The sequence below is a fragment of the Balaenoptera acutorostrata genome, chromosome 20 (genome assembly GCF_949987535.1).
Source record: "Balaenoptera acutorostrata chromosome 20, mBalAcu1.1, whole genome shotgun sequence".
Classification (NCBI taxonomy): domain Eukaryota; kingdom Metazoa; phylum Chordata; class Mammalia; order Artiodactyla; family Balaenopteridae; genus Balaenoptera; species Balaenoptera acutorostrata.
The window spans coordinates 11,809,802-11,832,606 of NC_080083.1; the positions used below are offsets into that span (position 1 = coordinate 11,809,802).

At 57.2% G+C, this 22,805-nt stretch overlaps 2 protein-coding genes across 5 annotated transcripts in view; both read right to left on the minus strand.

Moving 5' to 3' along the window:
* SPNS2 (SPNS lysolipid transporter 2, sphingosine-1-phosphate) overlaps positions 1–4,022 on the minus strand; it is a 35,561-nt gene extending 31,539 nt beyond the window's left edge. For 3 of the 4 annotated variants that reach the window (XM_057535943.1, XM_057535945.1, XM_057535942.1), the window contains exon 1: positions 3,506–3,927. In XM_057535943.1, the coding sequence (XP_057391926.1) occupies positions 3,506–3,875 (370 nt within the window). In that variant the 5' untranslated portion in view covers positions 3,876–3,927. Of the gene's footprint in view, positions 1–3,505 lie in introns of all 4 variants that reach the window. The other variant, XM_057535947.1, reaches the window with a different exon arrangement.
* An 8,831-nt stretch (positions 4,023–12,853) lies between these two features.
* The window catches only part of SPNS3 (SPNS lysolipid transporter 3, sphingosine-1-phosphate (putative)), a 70,436-nt gene continuing 60,484 nt past the window's right edge, over positions 12,854–22,805 (minus strand). The window contains exons 10-13 of the mRNA XM_057536204.1: positions 20,566–20,631; positions 14,419–14,517; positions 14,147–14,318; positions 12,854–13,228 (exon numbers count right to left, since the gene is read on the minus strand). Of these exons, the coding sequence (XP_057392187.1) occupies positions 13,140–13,228; positions 14,147–14,318; positions 14,419–14,517; positions 20,566–20,631 (426 nt within the window). The 3' untranslated portion in view covers positions 12,854–13,139. The remainder of the gene's footprint in view (positions 13,229–14,146; positions 14,319–14,418; positions 14,518–20,565; positions 20,632–22,805) is intronic.

The window sequence follows — 22,805 nt, forward strand, 5'->3', positions numbered from 1 at the left end:
ACCACACTGGAGGGTTCTGGTCCTGCTCCGTCCTGCCATGTGACCTTGGATAAGTTCCAGCATTCTCCCGGTGTCAGTGTCCTCATCCACCCAAGGAGGTAGGGGCAAGGGTTGAGAGGCAGTTTCCGGGCTACCTCACTGTCATCCAACTGAAACAATGCTCAGTAAGGAAAGCAAGAGCGGGAACCTGGCCCTTCTCACCTGCTTCTGAGGCCTGCTGCCCTCAGGGGGTTCTCATGGGGAGGAGGGGGAGAAGGAGGAGGAGGAGGGGGAAGAGGAGGGGGAGGAGGAGGGGGAGGAGGAGGGGGAGGAGGAGGAGGGGGAGGAGGAGGAGGAGGAGGAGGAGAGGCCATAATTAGCCAGATCACCGGGGGTGGCGCTGGGAATGCTAGGGCAGAGGCAGAACCTCCTGGAGTTCCCAGGATGGAGATCAGCCCTGGTGAAGAAGGGAGGGGTTTGCCAACGCTTCCTGAAAGGAACTGTCAGAAACCGAGAAACAGGAGGGCGCAGTGGCCAGGGCACAGCTTGGGCAGAGCCATGGAAGAGCAGGGAGCTGACATTTGTGAAGCTCTCCTAGGAGCCTGGCTTAAGAGACATTCTCATTTATGCCACACACCCCGGGAGGTGGAGGGGAGGAAATGATCACCCAGAAGGCTCAGGAGACATCCCCAAGGTCACACGGCTGGGAAGTTGAAGAGCCTGGATGTGAACTCTGGCATCAAAGCCTCTAGACCTTCACTGTCCACTGCGGTGGCCCCGAGCCACTGTGGCTGTTGGACACCTGAATAGCAACTAGTCCAAACTGACGTGTGCTGTAAATGTAAAACACACTGAGTTTCGAAACTCAGTATGAAAAGTAGGCAAACTATCCTATGAGTAGCTTTTATATTGATTACATGTTGAATTATGTTGGATATATTGAGTGGAATAAAATACATTATTAATTCACTTCACCTATTCTTTTTACTTTTTTAATGTGGCTACTAGAAAATTTTAAATTATAGCCGTGGCTTGCATTATATCCCTTTTGGACAGAGCTGGTCTATACCATGAAAACAGAAATGCACAGGACAGATTTAAAGGAAGAGAGTGGGAACTCACCCCATTTTTTGATGGGGGAGGCAGGGCCAGATGGTGAGGTTCTCAGGGATCAGGTGGGTGCAAATATCAAAGATGAATGAGCAGTGGAGTGTCTGCCTCCCCTCCTCTGTCCCAGCCGGACAGCCAGCAACAGGTGGACTGGGGCCAGGGATGACCATTCCCCTGCGGCCCCCCCAATCTCCCAAGATACATCAAGCCATAGTAGTTGCCATAGAGACAATAAATCTTCCTGAAAACTGAACTTGGCAGCAAGGGGGTGGTGGTAGGAGAATCTACCATAAAGAGAGAGGGAGGGAGCCAGGTTTATCCGGAGAGGAAATCTGTGTATGCTGTGTGTTGGGGGCAGGGTGGTGCATGGGCTCCCACCCTGGAGGGACAGGGAGGGATGCACAGCTCAGGCGGTGTTTGCACAGAGCTTTCCGGGCCTTCCTCCCTACTGCCCCACCCCCCCCCCCCTTACCAATTCACCAGAAATTTCCTATCTTGTTCTCCCATTCTGACTCAGGGACGCAAGTGGGGGTGGAGGCAGATAAGCACCAGCCCTCCCTGATCCCACCGTCGCACCTCAGCCCCTAGCAGAGTCAGTTTCCCTAAGAATATCAGAGGGGGTGGTCTGGGGCATGAAAAAACAAATTGGAAAGTGTTACAGCGCTAGAAGCAGGCCATTTATTGCCCAGCTGAGAGGGTGGGAAACAGGCAGATCGAACACCAGCTTTGTCGCGCACTCTCCGGGCCATCTTGGACAAGGGCCTCGGTTTGCCCATCTATGGACAGAAGTCGACGTTGCACTAACTGCAGGCCCCCCGTGTTCTCTGACTTCTCCCCACTTTAGGGTGGCACCTAAGCTCCCAGGTCCCAGGCAGCATGGCACATGTGTGTGCCCTGGGGCTGGTGCACTTGGGCGGTGCTGGGTACTCCTGCTCACCAGGCCGAAGTAAGAGCCCCTTGAGCTCGACCCGGAAACTGGTGCCACTGGTACCCACTTCCAACTCCCCGCAGGGAGGGTCAGAGAGATAAAGGGTTTTGAAAGTGGGAGTGGGGGAAGGCGGAAGCCTCTGCTCTCCCATCAGAGTTCCTCCTTCCACTTGACACAAAAGCCCATTCAACAGAGTGGGAGACTTGAGTCCTAGGGAAGGGGACCCAGGTGGCATATGTTTTATGGTTTAAGCCAGGGCTTGCCTCTCTCCATGGGTACAAAGTTCTCTTTCGAGTCTGTCCAAGATTCCCCCCTCTATCTTTTTTCTTTTTTTTCTAGTTCCAGATTTTACTAAGCTGTGGTTAGGCCAGCATGCCAGGATGTCAGGTACCCAGTCACTGCTCTCCCATGGCAGAGAGCCCCCACGTGCTAGCCTGGCCAAAGTCTCTTTCTCTCAGGGCTGTACCCTTCCCACCGAGGGGCAGCTCAATTTAGGGAAAACCCCTGTTCACAGGCACCACCACCCCACGCCCACCGCCCCAGAACTGTGGGAGGGGAGCGAGGAGACTGGAATCCCAGAACGCCCTTCCATCCCCAAAGGGCCTGAGGACCAACCACCTCACAAACGGGGAAACAGACCTAAACATAGGCTAAGACCGGCCCAAGGTCACACACCAAGCACAAGAGGGGAAAATCCGGGGCTAGAACTCAGTTGTTCTATCTACCTCTACCCCCTCCCCAAGGCTGATTCCCGGAGATGCTCACAGAGGATGAGGCAGCCCCAGTGGCCCGCGCCCTACCCCAGGCCCCAAGCGACACAGAACAGGGGGAGGCATCTTCGGGCCTCTAGCCAGGGCCAGCTGCAAACCGCATCCTGGGTCCCCAGGCGCCGCGGACCCGCCCCGCCCCTCCCTCCGCTCCCCGCAGCCCCAAGCCTTTGTCAGCCACGCGCTCACACGCTCACACACACATCCGCGCCGCCCGCGAGCACACACTTGGTTTCCCCCTGGCACACACCCGCAAGGGGCGCGCGCACTCGCCGCACGCACGCAGGGGAGTGGAGACGGCGGAGGAAGGAAGGAACTGACCGGCTACGGACCGACAAACAGCCTGGGCTGGGGGAAGGGGAGGAGAGGCCCGGGAACCTGAGGCTGGGGCGGATGGGGGCGCGGAGGCCAGAACGCAGAGAGACGCAAAGGAGACTCTCTCGCAGAAGAGGACAACGGATGGGACGTCAAGGGCTGGCGAGGACGCGCGGGCTACTCCAGGGGTGGGGACTCCCCCCTACCCCTGGCCCGGGGGTGCGGGGGCCGGTCCCTGCATTGGACCAGTAGATCTCAGGGCATCACTTGCCCAGTTGTGCCTGAACGGAGGGCCCTTAGGGACCCCACGAAAGGCTTGGATATAGGGGGCCTGGGACCGAAGGCTCCCCGAGGTACCTCGAGGCAGAGGGTCCTGGTTCTTGGGCTGGGTGGGGCACTCGCTCACCTGCTACGGTGTACCTGTCCAGGTAGTTGAGCACGTTGCCCAAGCTGAGGATGGCAGCGGCTGCCCCCCGCCCGCGGCCCAAGCTGGCTGGTTTGGGCTGCTGAGCGCCGAGGCCCTTGGCAGCGGCTGCGCAGCTGGGGGTGCTGGGGGTGCTGGGGGGTGCGGAAGGGGCCCGTCTCACGCTGCCCGACAGCGTCTGCACCTCATCGTCGGCGGTCGCCACTCCAGCGGCGCCCGCTGCCCGCGCCCCGCAGCAACCGCCACCGCCGGCCCCTCGCTGCGCCCCCCGGCGCCGGCGCCGCCGCTCCGCGTCCGCCTCCTCCTCCTCCGCGCCGCCCGCCGCCGCCGAGGCGCATTCCAGGCACATCATGCCGGCCGGGATCGGGGCGGCGGGGGGCGCGGGGGGCGCGGGGCCCAGCTTGGGCCCACTCAGTGCGTGTGTGCGCCGAGGAGCTGCCGCTGCACCATCCCGGCCGGGCCCCGTCGGCTCCTGCGCTCCGACCCCGGCTGCGGCGCTGCCACCGTTTCAGCCCGGTGCGCCGCGGTCGCCGCCGCTGCTGCTCTGACAGCTGCGGCCCGGCCCCGCCCACCAGGCCCGCGCCCAATCAGCCCCGGGCTCGGGCCACAGCCCCGCCCCGCACGTGCTGCCCCCGGGGGGGCGGAGGGGGAGGGCCGGGCCGCAGAGCCCCTCCCGCCCGACGGGGGCGCAGTCACTCTGGAGCCGCGCGGCCGCCGAGGCTGACGAGGACCCGGAGGGGGTTTGTGGGGAGCTACGGAGCTAAGAGTAGCGTCCGGGAAGCAGGACTTCCCAGCACCCACTCAGTGCCCTCCCTCCCCCCCGCTCCCTGCCGCGGCGGAGACTCTGGGAGAGAGCTGAGGGCTAGAGCTCAGGGCATACGGACATCCTGGAGAGAGGGTCTCAGACGGTTAAGTCAGGGGCGCGGGTAGGAGGGCCCGTGGCCGCTCCAGCAGCTACTCACCCGCCATGATTTAATCAGTTCAGGGAGGGCTGCGTAAGAACCAAGAAGCGTGACGGGTGGGGGGTTGGCCCAGGACCCAGGCCTCCACCAGTCACAGAAGGCTATGTCGCCCACCTCTCCAGGGAAGCTCAGATCCAGCCCCTTGCCTCCTGCTGGGCCCATTCCTGTGTGCACACCGAGACCCTACCCCTGCCCCTCAGAAAGGCAGCCCCTGGCAGAGAGAGCCAGGGCTCCAACCGGCCCCCTCCCCCACCCCCGAAACAGGGCATTGAAAGGGCGCCTTCTCTCCTGAGGGCACGGCAACGGGCAACCGCAAGCATCACACTTCAGCAGCGCACGACAAAGCCCTGCATGGGAGACAGGAGGCTGGGTCCTAGCCCAGTTCTGCCCTGGTGTGTGGCATGACCCTAGACAAGACCCCTAACTTTCTTTGGGTCTCAGTTTCTCCCTCTGGGGGTAGATAGGAGGATAGGATTTAAAGGGTCTGGAAGTCCCCCAGGTCCTCCCTTGGGGGAGCGGGGAGCCCTGTCTCCTGTGCAGAGTGGTCAGGTAGTTTCTGTATCCAGGGCCACAATCTCCACTCTCATCCATCTCAGAGGGGCTGTGGTTTTGGTAAGCTCCCTCCCCCATTCATTTGCTTGCAGCTTTGAAATGAAAATCCTGTACAGAGTGCTGAGGACATAATGTTAGAACTAGACAGAGCCTGGGAAACCAGAATTATTCACACACAGGTTCCAGGGCCCATAAATGACCCTACCGTGGACATGCAGCCAGTTGGCAGCAGGGCTGGTGCTGACCCAGGTTGGTGCAATACCTTCGGCCTGGGCTGGGAGCGCAGTTCCCACTGCAGGCTGCTCCGGATCCCACATCCACGGGCAGGTGCATCTCGTGAAGGTGTCGGCCACAGTGAGTCACGGCATAGCCAACGGGTGACACAGCACAAGGCACCCCTCCCCACTCCCGCCCCACTGTCTCTTGTGAGCAGAGTTAATCCCCAAGCTGGTGTTTCTTGGCGCCTTCGAGGTGTATTTTAAATTCTGCAAAGTGACTAAAAATATGCTTCGTCGTGTTGGGTATGAATGACTGTGACGGGAGGGTTAGGAAAACAGATTTCATTCTGAAAGTTGCCTTGCTGCCTCTTTCCAGCTTGCTGAGCGCAGGCCTGCAAAGCTGGATGAGGGAAGTTCCACGGGGTGGCCCAGGATGGCAGGTGATTAAACAGGGAAGGACAGACCTAGGAGCCCCGTGGGGTTCGGACTGAGCCCTGGCACTGACTTTCATAACTGTGTGATGGTGCCAGCTACAGGACAGTGCCCAGCAGGGGGATGTGGCCAGCTAGGGGACCGTCCAGCAGTGAAGAAGGCAGAACCGTGGCTCTAAGCCCAACACCATGGTCCCCTTCCCACTCCCCAAAATTCCTCATCCTTTCAGCCACAGCCCTGCCCAGGGAGCAGTTTTAGGCCTTAGGCAGAAAGGGGAGCATTCCCTTTCCAGGGCGCTGCCTTTCCACCACTGAGTAGGTTCCGGAGCAGGGGAAAATTGGCAGAGTTTTGAGCCTTTCAAATTTGGGGGCCCTCTAAGCTGCCACCAAGCAAGCCAGCCATTCCCAGTCTGTGGGTTTTTCTGGGATTTTAACTCAAAGGCACTCTCTAGAGTGGGTCCTTAGGTGGGATAAGGGGCCACCAAAGGCACGGTGATGGGGAGGTCAATAAGCCCTTTGGGGCTGTATGGCCCTGGGCAAGTCACTGTGGCCTACTAAGAGCCTCTGGGACCGTCAGCTATAGAACTTGTAGGGTTCTTATCTTCATCTCACAGATGAAGAGACCCAGGGAAGAGAAATAATCTACCTAAGGTCACTAGTAAATGATGAGGCTTGCACTAAACCCAGGTGCGTCTACCCCCTAATCCAGTGTTTCCTCTACTGCCCCATAGCAACGCTCTTAGCTTCTCCAGGACAGAGCTTCCTCATCAGCGTAATGGGAGGCTGAACTCAATGATGGCCAAAGGGCCTTCTGATATTCATTCATTAGGTCTAGACCATAATTTCAAAACAAATGGGGCACATTTCACTAGTGGCCAGTGTCCCAAGGGCAAGTATATTTGGGAAATGGTGGGATCAACACAGAGAATTCGGTTTCCTAACTGAGGAGCTTTTCAGAGTCTTTAATCTGAGAGTGTACACTGGGAGTCTCCCATGGGGAAGTATAGGCTGCCATGTCCCCATGTGTACTAGACCACAGAACATCTCGTAAGATGACTACAGCTTTGCAGAACACACTCTGAGAAACACTGGCTCCCCCACGGCTGCTACCTGGGAGCTCAGTCCACCTCCCCTCTGCCCACCTCCCTACACAGGAGTGTCTCCAGGGCTCAGCCTCAGTCTCCTCCCTGCTCACACGGCACACCCCCCCTTGGCAGCCTCTCACCCATGCTTGGGCTTTCAACAATTATCCACCTCCCTAGGACACCCCAACCTCCATCTCTAGATGTGGCCTCATCTCCAAGCACTAGGTCCATATGCAGTTTCCTGCACACTCCCCCCTAGACATCCCCCAGCACCTTAAACTCAGCACATCCAAGACTGAACTCATCATCTCTCCCCTGAACCTGCTCCCACCCAGTATCGTTTATCTCTTGACAAATAGCAGCAGCATCCACATTGTCACTGAGCTGGAAACCTGGGAGCCACTTGGGACTCCTTCTTCTCCCTCAACTCCCACCTCTAGGGCCTGTCCATTTTTTCTCTTTAATATCTCCCAGTGTCCCAATTGCTCATGGACTTAGCTCAAACCTCTCCATGTCTCACTTGGACCCTTTTAAAGATCAACACCACCTGTTCCAACATTCCCCTCCAGTCTTTTTCTTTTCTTTTATTTCAGCCACATGGGAAATCTTAGTTCCCCAACCAGGGATCGAACCCACAGCCCCTGCAGTGGAAGCGCGGAGTCTTAACCACTGGACTGCCAGGGAAGTCCCCCCTCTGGCCTTTTCTTCATATTTCTTGCCAGTAATTTTCTAAATCACACATAGAACCCTACCACTACCTTGCACAAAACTTCTCCATGGCTCTCCACTGCCTACAGGATTAAAAATATCTAAGTTCCTAACTACGAAACAGAAACAGACTCACAGACATAGAGAACAGACTTGTGGTTGCCAAGGGGGAGGGGGGGTGAGGGAGGGATGGATTGGGAGTTTGGGATTAGTAGATGCAAACTATTATATATAGATTGGATAAACAACAAGGTCCTACTGTATAGCACAGGGAACTATATTCAATATCCTGTAATAAACCATAATGGAAAAGAAAATGAAAAAGAATATATATATATGTATAACTGAAACACTCTGCTGTACAGCAGAAATTAACATGACATTGGAAGTCAACTATACTTCAATAAAATAAATTTTAAAAAAATATCTAAGTTCCTTAACATGATCTCCGATAACCCTTCATGACCCATGCCAATCTCCAGCCTCAGATCCTACTGCCCATCTCTCAAAATTACACTTGTCTACACTGAAAATTGATCTCCCTGAACTCGCTCATAGTTATGATACTTCCTGGAGCCCAGAGGAGTGGCGGGAATTGGGGGCAGTTGTCTCTAGTCCCCGCTCTCCCCTCAACACAAAAGCCCTTGTCCTACTAACACAACGATGGTTCAGGACCACGGAGAGCGTCACCTGGGCAACCCCCTCCCCTGGCTTTTTAGCCCTGCTCTGCCTATGCTGTCTACCTAGGTCACTCCTCCCATTAGTCCTTCAGAAATCCAGCACAGCCATGACTTCCTCCAGGAAGCCCTCCCTGACCTGCTTGTTTAAATTGTCATTTCCTCCCCTAGGTTACTTGAGTAACCTGTGTATCCCTCCTCCATCACACCAAACTCACTGTGCTGATTATGTTTGTACATGAGTCCACCACTCCCCTCCACCAGCCCAACAACAGATCGTGAGCCTTAAGGGCCCATACACTGTCTGATTCACTTCCGCTGTCCAGGACAGAGGAGATGCTCAGAGAATGTTTGTGATTGAATGAGTAAATGACATTTAGCAGGTGCTCAGTAAGTGTGTGCTGATTTGCATCATGTATCTGTTGCTCTGCGTGACTCAGAAACCAGCCAGATTCCTCTCCGGGCTCTTCTGGTAAAGGCATTTTCTCCGGGATTGACTCCACCCTCCATTAGCTTCCCTGTGCCATTTCCCTCCACCCTTTGAATATGTTCTCCACAGGTCACCACCCACGGGTAGGGAGAGGACACCTCCTCTCTGCTCCTGCTGTTGCCAAGCTGGGGACTTTTTGGAGCCCCTCCATCCCCCAGCCTGGGCCTGCCTCACGAGTTTTGCTCAGAACGCTTCGTCTCTGCCTCTCTCTCCTGCTCAGAACAGATGGCTCTGAGTCCCCACTAACACAGAAGTTCCTGTTCTGTCTTTTGAACATTCTTAACACTTTCTGAATTATAGATGCTCCAATCTCCTTTGATCATGGACTCAGGCTATCAGAAGTGAAGAATCCCTTGAAGGACACTGAGTCCAGCCTCTTCCCTGTCCCATGAGAGGCTGCATCTGAGAGAAGGCCAGTGGCCTGCCCAGGATCACTGTAATGGACACAGTCGTTGGTTTTTGTGGGGTTTTTTTTTTTTTTTTTTGGTCTTTTTTTCTTTCATTGATGTTTTATTTTGATGCTCAATGTCCATTTCCCTTCCTAAGTGCACCCTGGTTTCCTGAGCCATAATCAAGGCATGGGCATAGGCTCCAACTGGACTCTCTCATCCAGGGCTTTAAATCTTGAGCAGGGTGGAAAAAGAATAGGGAGAAAATGTCCCAATAAGATGGCCCAGGAGCCCTGGCTCCTGAATCTCCAATCTTCCCATAGATTCTGTGAGCTCCTGAGGTCTTCAACAAATCCCTTTTTTTGCTTAAGATATGTCAGTTTCTGTTGCACGCCACCCTACAACCTTGACTGATGTGGTCACGCAGAAGGAGCACGTGCAGTCCCATCCCTCCCTGTGTCAGATAAGGCTTGGCTCCGGCAACCTCTGGTTGCCTCCTGCAGCTGCATTAAACCAGAAAGCTCACAGGCCCACCCAGGCATGGAGGAAAGATAGACTCTTCAGGGAATGAAACAGACTGATGTCTGGTGTTGCAAGGGGACAAGCCAGGATTGGGGTGACCATCTCAAGGCACGTGTTTAACCCTCCAAGCCTGAGGTCAGGGGGGAAGAAGAGTTTTTCTCATCCAGACCCTATAAACACCTCCTCACATGCTCACACACCAACACAGAAATGAGCACGCACAGGCACACGCACACTGACCAAGCACACCTGCATACCTGGATGGCACCTGGGAGCTGGAATGCAGCGTGCGTCCAGGAAGAGCAATTAACACATAATGTGAGCAGATCAGGTCTGAGGGCCTTGTCCTGCTCAGCAGTGTGTTCCCTCATCAACATTCCCAACAAGTGAGTCCAGAGTATCAGGGATTGGGAACACCCAGCAAGTGCCCTGTTGGCCAGAAAGGTGTGTTCTATTGACCACTCCTCCTGCCTAGCCTGAGTGGCTGGGCTCTCAGAGACCTGTACCTGTGACCTCAGCACAGTGAGGTCTGAGTGACCAGCCCCAGAGAGGCAAGGGGTGGGAGCTGAGTACAGCTGGGGTTGGGTTGCTTGCAGAACAGATACTGGTCTCTTCCTCCCAGAGTCTACCAGCACCCCCTGCTCCTGCCCCGCCTCAAAACACTTTGGATGATAACATAGTATAAACTCCTGGTGAGGCATTTTGTCTAGCTCAGTCCCAGAAAGCACCACCCTGCCCTGCCTGGCAACCCAAACCCCAGAAAGCACTTGAGTCAGAAAGAACTACCCTGATGATAGGATTCAAGCCCCAGCTCCTCAGCTGGCATCTGAGCCCTCTGGTCCAAGCCAGTCTCTCCTGCTTCCTCTCTCTCCCCCAAAACACACATACCCCCTCCTTTCTGACCACACCACACCTCTCCGTGATTCATCACATATCTTCTGCCTCACCCCCTGTACCTTTGCCTGTTCTATCCACCAGGGATTCCCTTCCCCACACCTTCTCTGGCTATTTACCAGCTCCTAGGCCGACTCCTCAAAGCTTCTGAGGGATGTAACCCCTTCTTCTGCCCATAGGTGTGCCTCATTGGGCCCAGCCAAATGTTTCCCTGTTCCTTCTGGGGCTGTGAGGTCCAAGGGTAGGGTTGGAGTCACTGCCCAACACCAAGATGGGCACCCACTGGTACCAACACATGTTTCTGGAACTGGCATAAATGAGGTTTCTGATCTTTCGCCCCAGCCTGAGGACTCTGAGGTGGGAGAGGTGGGGGTAGCTGATGACTCTTGGGAAGCCCTTGCCCATCTCCTGGGAGCTGAATCTCACAGGGGTCCTCCCCAGGATTGTAGGGAAGAAGATCCTGGAGCTGGGCTTCTGTGGACCTAGACCCAGCCCGTGAGAAATCACACGAGGTCTAGGTTAGAAAAATCACATGCAACACACCTCTTAAATATAGCTGGGGAGTCTGCAGCTCAGAGAGGACAGGAAGTGGCCCGGGTCACACAGCCAGTGAATCCCGCACAGACTGACTGCCTCCTTCTCAGAAGAAACCAAGTATGATACTGTGATTTCTAATAAGAAATATATATTTGGTCTTCATCCTGTTTCTGGCACAGAGCTCCTAAAACCCTTGGAGTTTCCTAGGTGATGAGAGCCCTGAAAGTGTCTTTCCTTTGTTAAGGAGGTGACTTTTGGAACTCACCTAAGGATAGGCTGCTTGCCAGAGAACCAGCCTTGTGATTAGAAAGTTGGAACTTTCAGTTCCACCACCCCCGCCAACTACCTCCGGGGAGGGGTAAGAGGCTGGAGATTGAGATCAAACGCCAGTGACGATGATTTAATCAATCATGCCTAAGTAATGAAGCCTCCGTAAAATCTAAAAGGACTGGGTCCGGAGAGCTTCCGGGTTGGTGAACACGTGGACATCTGGGGAGAGTGGTGCCTGGGGACAGCATGGAAGCTCCACGCCCCTTCCCCATCCCCTGTCCTATGCATCTCTTCCATCTGGCTATTTCTGAGCTATACTTTATAATAAACTGGCAATATAGTGAGTAAATGGGTTTCCTAAGCTCTCTAACACATTAATGGAACCCAAGGAAGGGGTTGTGAGAACCTTGGATTTATAACTGGTCACAGCCTAAACTTGTGATTGGCATCTGAGGCGTGGCACAGGGGTGGCAGGGACAGTCTTGTAGGGCTGCACCCTTACCCTGCAGAATCTCATGCTATCTCTGGGTAGATAGTCTCAGAGTCGAGTTGAATTGTAGGACCCCCAGCGGGAGTCCGAGAATCGCCTGGTGGTGTGGGGACGGCGCCCCTCCCCCGCACCCACACTGTAACTGGGTGCAGAACCCTTACCATGCATCCTCATGAATCCTTTCTCTCCTAACCTCGGGGCCGGCCGTTTCAGGAGCGCCAAGCATCAGATCGTGGGTGGAGGGGGAGGTCACCCTGGTGACGGCTGCTCCTGAGCGGGGGCTGAGACTTGGGGGTGAGGGTGGCAGATGCGGACTGAACAGGAGCTTCCAGCTCCTGGAGCCTGTCCCACCCAGCATAAGGGGCAGGGGGGACACCACAGGGGGCAGGGGTGGAGCAAGCAAGGGTCGGGGGTGAGTGTGAGTCTGGGTCACTGCTCTGCCCACAGCTGCTGGGAGGCAGGCCCAGCCTGGCACACCGAAGGCGGCGATCAGCAAGTGAACGGTGATTGCCTGGCTGGGCACCAGGGCAGGGGAGACCTGCTTAGGCTCATGGCGGAAAGAACATGCCTCCCCACTGCTGCCCGCCTGGAAGCTGTTGATCTCCTGCGGGGCCCCCTGCGCCCAGCTGCTCCAAACCCAGGGGCAAATATGAGTCCCAGCAAGCCGACCCTCCCCATGGGGGAGGAGGCCGGGATGCAGAGCAGGGCCCTCAGGCACAGCCATGCCAGCCCCCCAGCGTGGGTCTGTGCAGGCCCAGGCACTCCTCTGAGTGCCTCCTTGGTTCCTGCAGCCACACTCCCACACCAGCACCGGAGTAGAAACCTCTCTTCAAGACTACTGATTCAGCCCCCACTTTAGTTCAGAGGGTAAACGCACGCGGAGGGCTGCCCTGTGCCCTCCTGACCCTGCAGACTGGGGAACCTGGGTCAGAGCAGGCGGTCCAGGGTGGGGACGCCCAGAGACCCATGCTGAGCAGCCCTGCATCCTTGGCCCAGACTGCCCACCTCCTCGTCTCCTGCTTCTAATCCCAGCAGAGACACCTTGAGGCTATAAATAACATGATTGTCTAAAGGCCTGTATCCACGGGCTTTGTACTGGCCACACTTTAATCGGGCCCGCTGGCAGCCAGGCTGAGGACCCCGGGCTGGCGTGGCCTCGTGCTGGGTGCAGGCACAGGCTCAGGCCTCCCACCGAGGGTGCTGACAGCTCAATTCCCAGCCCAGCCACAGGCGCTGCCAGCTCTCTAGCTGGGAGCGAAGAAGTGGCAGGTGCAGCTTGGCCAGGGTCCCGGAGCCGCAGTCAAAGGTGGGCAGAGGCACTGATACAGTGGAGGCCGCCCAGAAGGGTGCGAGCAGGGTGGGTGGGACCTCCTCGCTGCAGGGCAGGGGCCTCAGGGGTCCTCTGGGGAGGCACCTGTGCTAGGAAGCAGGCGTTTGCTCTCCACGGCCTTGCTGTTCACGTCCTGGCTGTCGGGGATCCCTGTGGGAAGAAATCGCTCAGCCAGCCCCAGAGGCGGCAAAGGTGTTTGGGGACAAGGCCTGGGCACAGTCTGTCACGAAATCCTCTAGCTTCCGTTTTCAAAATAAATTCCAGATCCGACCCGTTCTCCCCACCTTCAACGCCACCACCATGGTCCCAGCACCGCTGCTCTCCCCTGACGGCTGCAGGGCCTCCTATGGCCTCTCTGCCTCAACACTAACCCCCTACAGTCTGTTCTCAACACAGCAGCACCAGAGTGGTGCTTTTAGGATGTAAATCAGACACGTTGGGGCTTGTGCACTGGAAACCAGAAAGCGGCTCCCACCTCACTCTGTGTAAGGCCTCAGTCCCTACAAAGGCCCCCGAAGCCCCCATGCTCTGGTCCCATTACTGTCACCCTCGTCCCAACCACTGGCCCCCTTGCTCCTGTTCCAGCCACACTGGCCTCCTTGCCAGTCCTCAAACACATCAGGTCCATTCCTACCTAGGGGCCTTTGCACTAGCTTTTCCCCCTGCCAGGAGCACCTTCCCCCAGATAGCTGCATGACTCAGTCCCCGCGCAGTGCGGACCTCTCTGACCACCCTTTTCAAAAACTGCACCCTGCCCCCACCTGTTCCTCTCTCCCCACTTTCCTGCTTTATGTCTCTCCGTAGCACTTATCACCTTGAACATACTCTATCTTTTACTTCTTCTGTTTGTTTCTTGTTTGTTTCGCTTCATGGGGGCTCGGACTTGGTGTTCACGCCCCAGCATCTGCAACCTTCCCTGGCACGTAGCAGGGACGTAATAACTATGGGTGAATGAATGAATGAATGAACAAATAAATAAACTAGCCAGGGGCTCAGCGGGTGGGTGGTGATCCTTGCTCCTACAGGGTCAGCCTTGAGCCTGGCATCGGTGCAAGGCGGCAGGGGTACCTGTGCCTGGCTGCCGGGCCTGGGCCTGGTCTCTCTCCAGGTGCAGTGCGGTCAGCAGGAAGCAGCCACCACCCAGGGCGATAACGAAGGCACAGCACAGGAAGCTCTGTTGAAGGCTGAGGAAGCGCTGCAGGTAGGAGTCGGGACGCCCGGCCCGCAGGGCGCTGGAGATCTGCAGAGGAGACAGGCTGGGTGTGTCAGGCCCACCAGACCAGCCTCCAGGCCTTCAGGTGCACTTCCTCCCTGGAGCCCTGCCATCCACCCAGCCTTACAAGTCCAGTGAGGTAGGGGCTGCCGGCATCTCCCAGGATGTGGCCCACTGTGATCTGAAGCGCCTCTGCTGTCCCCCGGCACCTGGGTACCACCACGGACTGCAAAACACAGAAGCACCAAGGGAGCTCTCCAAGCGAGGGCAAGGAGTAGGTGTCCCCTCACGCCCTCTTCTGTCCCCCCGCTGCCAAGGACCAGCCTGGCGGGGTGACAGGCTGGCCAAGAGAGTGGGATGGCAGGGGGTCGACGACCCCAATGCCTGAAGCCCCATCACTGAGGCATCAGGTCGCTTGGAGGCTCAGGAAGGCTCCCTGGTCCCCTGGGATGGAGCTGCCAGGCCCCTGATGAAGGCCACCCCTCTTGAGGGTTTGCTGTTAAATCAGGGCGACCAGGCATGGCTGTGACAACAGTGATGGGGCAGGTGTGTCCCAGCTCAGGGGCCCAGAAGGCAGTAGTGTGGGCTGTGGGGTGAAGAGTGGGTGCACAGCTAGGCGGGGTGGTGTGGAGGGCTCAGCCCCCATCTCAAGAAGCCCCTCTGGGCAGAGACCAAAGGCAGCCTTGCTGAAAAGGCCCACTTGGGAGATTAAGAATATGAATTCCGGAGTCAGATTGTCTGGGTTCCAATCCCACACCCCCCACTCACTAGCCGTGTGACTTTGGGCAAGTCACTTCACCTTTCTGTGCCTCGGCCGCCTCATCCCCATATGGGGATAATAATAGTACCTACATAAAGGGTTACTTTCGTTATCGTTCCTCATCTGATACCTGGAGGACATCAGGCTGAAATAATGCCCTATGATTCTAAGGGGCAGAAAGCTTCCAGGCATTTGAACATGCTGTGCCTTCTGCTTGGCAAGCCTTCCCCTCTCTGGTCCAGCTGGAGCATCCCCATTCGGCCTTCAGGACTGACCTTTGGGTCACCTCCTCTGTGAAGCCTTCCCAGAGTTCAGGTGCCTGCCCTGAGCTCCCCCAGCTCGTGTGCACCCCTAACTGAAGGCACATCCCCCTCAGCTGGAAGGGTTCCTGGTCCTCCTCCCCTTACCCTACACTGTCCAGCAGCTAAGCTCCTGCCTAAGTTCTCTTGGGGTCCCTGGGGTTCAGCAAGGCACCAGGCACAGAGGGGACTAGCTCAAAGTTTGCCAACTAAATAAGTCAAGTAGAACCATCTTGGAGACTGGTCTCAGGAGAGGCCCTGCCAGAACCCAGGGCTGCAGCAGGGGAGGGGAGGGAGGCAGGAGGCTCAAGCAGAAGCCACACGGTCCCACAGTCCCAACAGAGCAGCCACAGGGAAACTTCCCACCCCAGAGCCTTAGCCCCAAGGCCTAGTTGTCCATAATCTGGGCCCATCAGAGAATAATAACAATGATAATAATTATTATTATAATAATTATTAACATTTATTAAATGCTTCTTGTATGCATTTTCTATATCTCATATACATATATATATTTTATATATCCACTCAACCAACCCATGAGGGAGATACGATTACTATCTACATGTTACAGATGAGGAAACCCTCCACAGAGAGGGTGAGTAACTTGCCCAGGGTCACCCAGCCAGGAAATAGCAGGGCTGAGATTTGATGCCAGGCCTTCTTCTCCAGGGTCTGACCTTTGACCATTCTGCTGTTAGAAGCAAGGAGGAAACTTTCCAGCAATATTTACGCATTTTTTATAGAACATTTGGAAAACAGTGAGAAGAACCAAGAGGACAAGCTCACCCCTAGCCCCGAAAACCGCTAACTGGCAGCGAGAGCAGGGAAGGGAACTCCAGACAGGGCACGGTGTGAGCCAAGGTGTGAAGGCCAGAGCCCGGAGACTGGAGAGAGGGGTTTGCGGGTGGGCAGGGCAGAGCAGCGAGAGTCACTCTTGAGGGTGACCGGCTGGTCCCGGAGTCACCAGCGCTGAGCCACTCTGTACAGGTGGTGAGAGAGGCCGGGCCTCCCACCCATCACCTGGACCTGCCAACAAGCCTGAGAAGCAACTGACCACAGCTTTGCACCTTCCCCAAGTGCTTCCTTCTCACCCCATAATTATGTGATTACTCACTGGTGGTTCTGGGCAGAAGGGCAGGGCCTCCTCGAAGATGGACTCTGAGTGTCCAGAAAAGTCCATGCAGGGGCTGGTTGGACCCTCCCTTCCTCCCCTCCCAGGAACTCCAACCTGCGGGACCTGGACCAGCCCCTGATGCCAGTGGCGGGAGAGGTAGATCTCCCCCTGCCTGTTCTGGGTCCCCAGGGTCTCCATGTAGCCAGGGGCCAAGGCTGGGCCCCACCAGCAGCTGGAGAGCCCAGCAGGTAATTTTAGAAGTTTAGAGGCTTTTGGGTTCCCCAAACTCCAGGCTCACTCTATTCCGAGACAAAAACCCCTCTGTTTTTGACTCGCCCTTCTTAGAAGAGCTGTTGCCTTTATACCCAGGGGCATAACCAGCGCCAGTCAAGGGCGTGCATCAGGGAGTGCGGAAAGTCGGTCACCGGTTCCTGCACCAGTCACCAGGTGCTGACTCCCTGGCAGCCTGCCTCACGTTCCCCACTCAGCCCTCCCACCCAGACACCCCTGGGAGGGTGAGACAGACAAGTGAGCAGACAGCTACCTAGGGGCAGCAGGCAGGGCAGGGAAGCACGGAGACCGGACAGAGGGAGAACAGGAGGGTGAGGACCCCGCAGGGGGAGGGCGTGGCGACGTGCTGAGGAGGCGGGAGGTGAGCCTGGTGGCGGATTTCCAGCACCCTGGAGGACAGACCTGGAGCGAGTCCCCCTTCTACCCTACTACCCCCGGCTGGCGGTGGGTAAGCTGGAGCGGGGCCCAGACAGACAGCAGGGTGGGGAGGGAGCCAGAGACCCCATCAGCAGGTCTGGGGAAGCAGGGAGCTCATCTGGGGAGACATACTCTCCAGCCTTCCAGGAAGCAAGGCGCTCCGAGGCCCCGCCGGGCAGGGGGAGGTTGCCGGAGGTGGGTCTTGGCTGTGATGAGCCAAGGTCCTTTTTATTAACTGACCCACCAGGAGGTAAGGGCTTCCCAGCGTGCAGAGAGTGAGCTCCCCGTCAGAGAGTAGGTGAACAAGGGGAGGGACTGCACTGGTCAGAATTTCGCAGAGGCTTCACGAGCTGGGGAGCTGGCTCCACTAGACCAGTGTTCTCCAGTGCGCTCTGAGGACAGCTCTACCGGGATCACGCAGGACATTCGAGAGCAATGTAGATCCCTCCACCCAACATAGACCCAACTGAATCAGACTCTGAAGACAGAGGGCCTGGAAGCTGAATTCGTAACAAGCTCCCCCAAACCTGATTCTTATGCTCAGTGAAGTTTGAGAACCACTCAAGAGCCCCTGAGATCTCTTCCCCAGAGAGAATCTGGATTCTCCTCCTTGTGGATAAGCAGATCGAAGAGAGCCGTGTCCCTGAGGCAGGACTGACATGGGGCCACGGAGCCCACAGTAACCCCTCAGGAACGTGCGTGATACGGGCTCAGCTCACTCTGCCCGCGTAGCCTGGGCGTTAACTGGTAGGTAGGTACCACCTTTCTACCTACTGCACACTTGAGCAAACCAAGGCCAGCCAGAGAGGCGCATGGCTGGGAGTGGAAGCAGGGGGACGGTTCCAGAACCCTGGCTCCTGGGCTCTGCTGCCCTCTCACCTTCTGTGCTTCAGGAGCAAGGGCAGCCAGCAGGGACCTCCCTGCACTTCCTGCCACACCAGTGTCGCCACACTTCCTGCCCCTGCCTTGCTCCAGGCTGCTTCCTCCCCAGCCCCATCCCACCCCCTGCTGGCCTCTCTCCACCCATCTCCCCTCCCGCCCCCTGGAGCCTGCTCCTGCCTCACCTCTAGAAAAGCAACCCCAGCTGCCTGTGACCTTCCAACTCCAGCTACCACCCTCTCTCTCCTCTCTCCCCTGCGCAGCTTCTTACGCTCCAGGTCACGTCACCTCCCACCCTTCCGCACCCTGCCCCCCCGCTGCCGTCTGTCTGCCCTCCACCCCACAGCTGGGAGCCCCCCACTGCCGGAGACCACTCCCCCCTGGAGCCTTCCCCCTCTCTCTGTCAGGGGACTGAGCTCCAAGAACCGCAGGGACTGGTCCAGCTCCGGCCACCGAAGTGTCACAAGGCTGTCCTCCACTGAGGGCCTTTGGGAAGGTGGGGAGGCAGGGGAAGGGGGGCTAGAAGCCCTCCTGGGATGACAGGCCCCACTAAGCTTTAGGGGCTGGAGGCCTCCAAGCCAGGGGAGGACCATGGGGGAGCACTAAGTAGGCTGGATCATGTCCAGCCCGGCCCCCTGGGCAGTGCCAGCCAGCTCCCCAGCAGACCCAGATGGCTCAGACTATGGCTGACTGGCCCCCTCACCCCTCCTCTCCTGCCCCCAGCCCACACAGAGCTCTACAAAGAGCCTGGCTCTGCCAGGTTAATCATCTGCAAACACAGACACGGTGGGCGGGGGGTGGGGGACACACAGGCGCAGTCTTCACATATCTGCAGCGCTGCCATGTGGAGCAGGGAGCAGGCTGGGGGTGGGGACGTGGAGGAAGCTGCAGGGGGCAGGATTCAGAGGACAAGTGGGCAGCCCCAACGTTCGCCTGGGACTTCCCTAGCGGTTCCACACTTCCAATGCAGGGGACACGGGGTTCAATCCCTGATCGGGGAAGTAAGGTGCCACGTACTGCGCAGCTCGGCCAAAACAAAAAAATAAAGGACATTTGCCAGCACGATTCCATATACCGAGGGCTTTCCTTCAGGCTGTCTTGCTTACCCCGCCAGGCTAGTTATGATTACCCCTTTTTATAGACAAGGAAACTGAGGCCCAAGGCTGTTCAGCAGGTCTATGGCTGAGTCTGGGATGGAGCCCAAGTCTCCTGCCTGGAGGGAGGAAAAGATAAGACCCGCCAGCCCTGCAGCTGATACACCCACCCAGGAGTCAAAGACAGGACAGCCCTATCTACATCCGCTGAGCCTGTGCCAAGAAGAGGGCCAGAGCATCTAGACAGACAGTGAGCCTCCCGTCCACAGCGGTATTCAAGCAGGTTTTGTTGGCTAATTAAATGACTACACTTCCCCACAGCCCTTTCAAACTCAGATTCCAGGACGCCAGGATTTCTCTGGGAGATGGAAGATGAGAAAGTAGGAACCGCTGACTTGCTATCAGAATCCCAGCCAGCATTCTCTGTGCCAGGCACAGGGCAAAAGCTTTACATGGATAATCTCATTTCACCCTCACAATAATCCAGGAGGTATTTTCATCCCCATTTTCCACACAGGAAATCTGAGGTTCGGCGACACAAAGTGACTTGCCTAGGTCACACACAGCTAGTAGGTGGCAGAAGCAGGGCTGAAACCCAGGTCTGTTTCCTGAATCCAGGTTCGTGCCCCTGCACTAGACCCCCCTTCAGGACAGTTCTCAGCCGACTGCAAGCTGCTCTGCTTCCCTCATGCCCACCCAGCCCTGGACTGCCAGGAGGCAGGAGGAGGGCTCTTGGGGTGTCCCCAGGTCTGGAACCCTGTGTAATCCACAAGGGCACAGCCCTTCAGTGTTCAAAAAATTTCCCTGCACATCTCCTAGAAGGAGGCAGGGAGGCTGGACGGAGAGTGTGAGGCTCAGGGAGGGTCCTGCTAGACTCTGGACCTAGCAGTCATGGGGTCAGGATAGCATCAGCCCTCATTATAGCCTGAGCCAGCCCCTTGCCTTGCAGCCCATGATATGGGAGCTGGGGAGGCCTGGACCCACCTGGGCTCAGTGGCCCTGAAGTCCGGCATCCCTGTCTGCACACCCAGAGTGGAGGCCAAGGAGCCTGCTTGCTGAGAAGTGCAGTCAAGAAAGACGGAGGGAGGCCTGGAGTCAAAAAGCCCGGGCTCCAGTCTTGGCTCAGTGCCTCTGCAGGCTGTGTGACCTTGGTTCAGGCACCTGCCCTCTCTGAGCCTCCATTTGCTCATCTACAAAATGGGAGTGATGGTCAAAGGATATGTCTGAGACTGTCAGGGAGGCCCCTGGTCCAAGGTGACTGTTCATTGACCTTGGTCCCCTACCCCATGGTCTCTGAAGCCCCTCCTGACCTCTAGGCCACTCCACAGCAGAAGTCCAGCCCTGAGCAGGACAGACTCCAGCTGCCCCTGCTCAAGAGGCCCCAGGACCAGCCCTCCGTTCCGACTCCCACACCTACCAGCAGGATGTCAGCAACCACGGCCCAGTTGCAGGACAGGAGCAGCTCCCCGAGGGCCAGGAACACCTGTGAACAAAGGGTGGCCGGGATGAGGCCCCCTGGATCTCAGTCACCAGCCCCTCCCCACGCTGTTTCTTCCCACCTGTGGAGAAGGAGACTGAGGCTGCCCAGAGGAAGGACCCATCGAGACTTACTGGGGTGGGTGAGGTTTGCAACTGTTTTCCCAGTTGCGGCAGCCTCCAGAGTAGGTAGACATTCCCATCTGGGCAGACCGGCAGCCGTGACCCAGAGAGGAGTGCCAGGGCCCGGGCCTGGGAAGAGCACTCCCCCTGATGGACGGCCCCCAGGGTCTAGCCACTGAGGTCACCCAGGGAGGCAGCCAGGACTCCCAGGCCACGTTTTTGTTTTTTTTTTTTAGAATTTAGAAATTTTTTTTTTTAAATTTATTTATTTATTTATTTTTGGCTGTGTTGGGTCTTCGTTTCTGTGCGAGGGCTTTCTCCAGTTGTGGCAAGCGGGGACCACTCTTCATCGCGGTGCGCGGGCCTCTCACTATCGCGGCCTCTCTTGTTGCGGAGCACAGGCTCCAGACGCGCAGGCTCAGTAATTGTGGCTCACGGGCCCAGCTGCTCCGCGGCATGTGGGATCTTCCCAGACCAGGGCTCGAACCCGTGTCCCCTGCATTAGCAGGCAGATTCTCAACCACTGCGCCACCAGGGAAGCCCCAGGCCACGTTTAAAGGTGGAGAAACAGGCACTTCCCTGGTGGTCCAGTGGGTAAGACTCCGCGCTCCCAATGCAGGGGGCCCGGGTTCAATCCCTGGTCGGGGAACTAGATCCTGCAGGCATGCTGCAATGAAGAGTCCACACGCTGCAACTAACAAGTCCACATGCTGCAACTAAAGATCCCATGTGCCGCAACTAAGACCCGGCACATCCAAAATAAAATAAATAATAAATAAAATTTTTTTTTCAAATAAATAAATAAAGGTGGGGAAACAGAGGAGAAAGGTCCAGGGCTTGCCCAGCCTCCCCTTTGTTCCCCTAAGGCCTGTGTACGCTAAGGAGGTGCCTACTGCATGCCAGCCAGACTGCCCAGTCCAGGCCTCCTATCAACAGCCCCTCCCAGGCCTTCCCCTTCCCAGACCCCGAGAGCAGCACAGGGAGGTGAGCAAGGCTGAGACAGTGAACTGTGCCCGGGTCAGGGCCAGGGCTTGTCTGAGGTTGCCAGCTGGCCCAGGGCAAAGCCATCCTGAAACACGAGGCTTCTGGCCCCCGTCCAGAGCCCACCCCCACCCCGGGCACCTGTGGGGCTGGGATACCCCCCTTGTGTGCCCACCCTCTGCCTCGCTATCTGGAGGCCACTGTGTGCCTGTCTCTCCCAGCTCCCTGAACCCCCTACCTCGTGCCAAAGGATTAGGACAATCCTCATTCCACTCTCTCAAGAAGAGTTTAATGAAGCAGCAAGAAGGAGGGGAAAAGTCTCATTTGTCAGAGCTTCTAAGGGCTTATTGCTGGAGTGGAATTCGTCATTCCTGGAGTCACGGGGCTGTGCCTGGGGCAGCCCAGGCTCTGGATCCCAAAGGCCCACGAGCACCCAGGACAGAGGAACCAAAGGGCCACTGCCTGCACACTCACTGCGCGCCAGGCACGTCCACTTCTGTCACCCATCCAACTCTCAGCCGCCTCCTAAGACGCGTATCATTACATCCACTCCACAAATGAGAAGACTCAGGCCCAGGGTCACACATCAAGCCACCTTCTGGTGAGCCCCTCTCCCCTGCGGCAAGGTGAGGGACAGAAAGCTGTCGGTGAGGTCGGGGGGAGACTCCGAGAGGCCCTAGCGACCACAGTGCTGGGTGAGGCCGGCACGAGGGAAGTCAGAGGGAAGCCCAGGAAGGGGAGGGCTTCCAGGTAGAGGTGGCATTGAGCAGAGTCCCGAAGGATGGGCAGGATCAGCATGGGTCTAGAAGAGCCCCAAGGCCATGCCAGGCAGAGAACCCTAGTAAGCAGAGGCGAGGAGGCTGGAAGGCGCCCACCAGGCTGGGCGGGCAGGAGTGTGGCCCAGGGCTGTGGAGGGAGGGACGGCAGGACCCACTGGGGAGGGGGAGCAGCGGGTGTCTTCTCCCAGTCTCACCAGCCCTTGGCCCTCCACAAACTGGGGAACGCTTGAGGGCTGGGCGGGCCTCCCTCTGGGCCCGGGGCTGGGCACCCACAGGGGTGGGAATCAGGAAGTGGCCA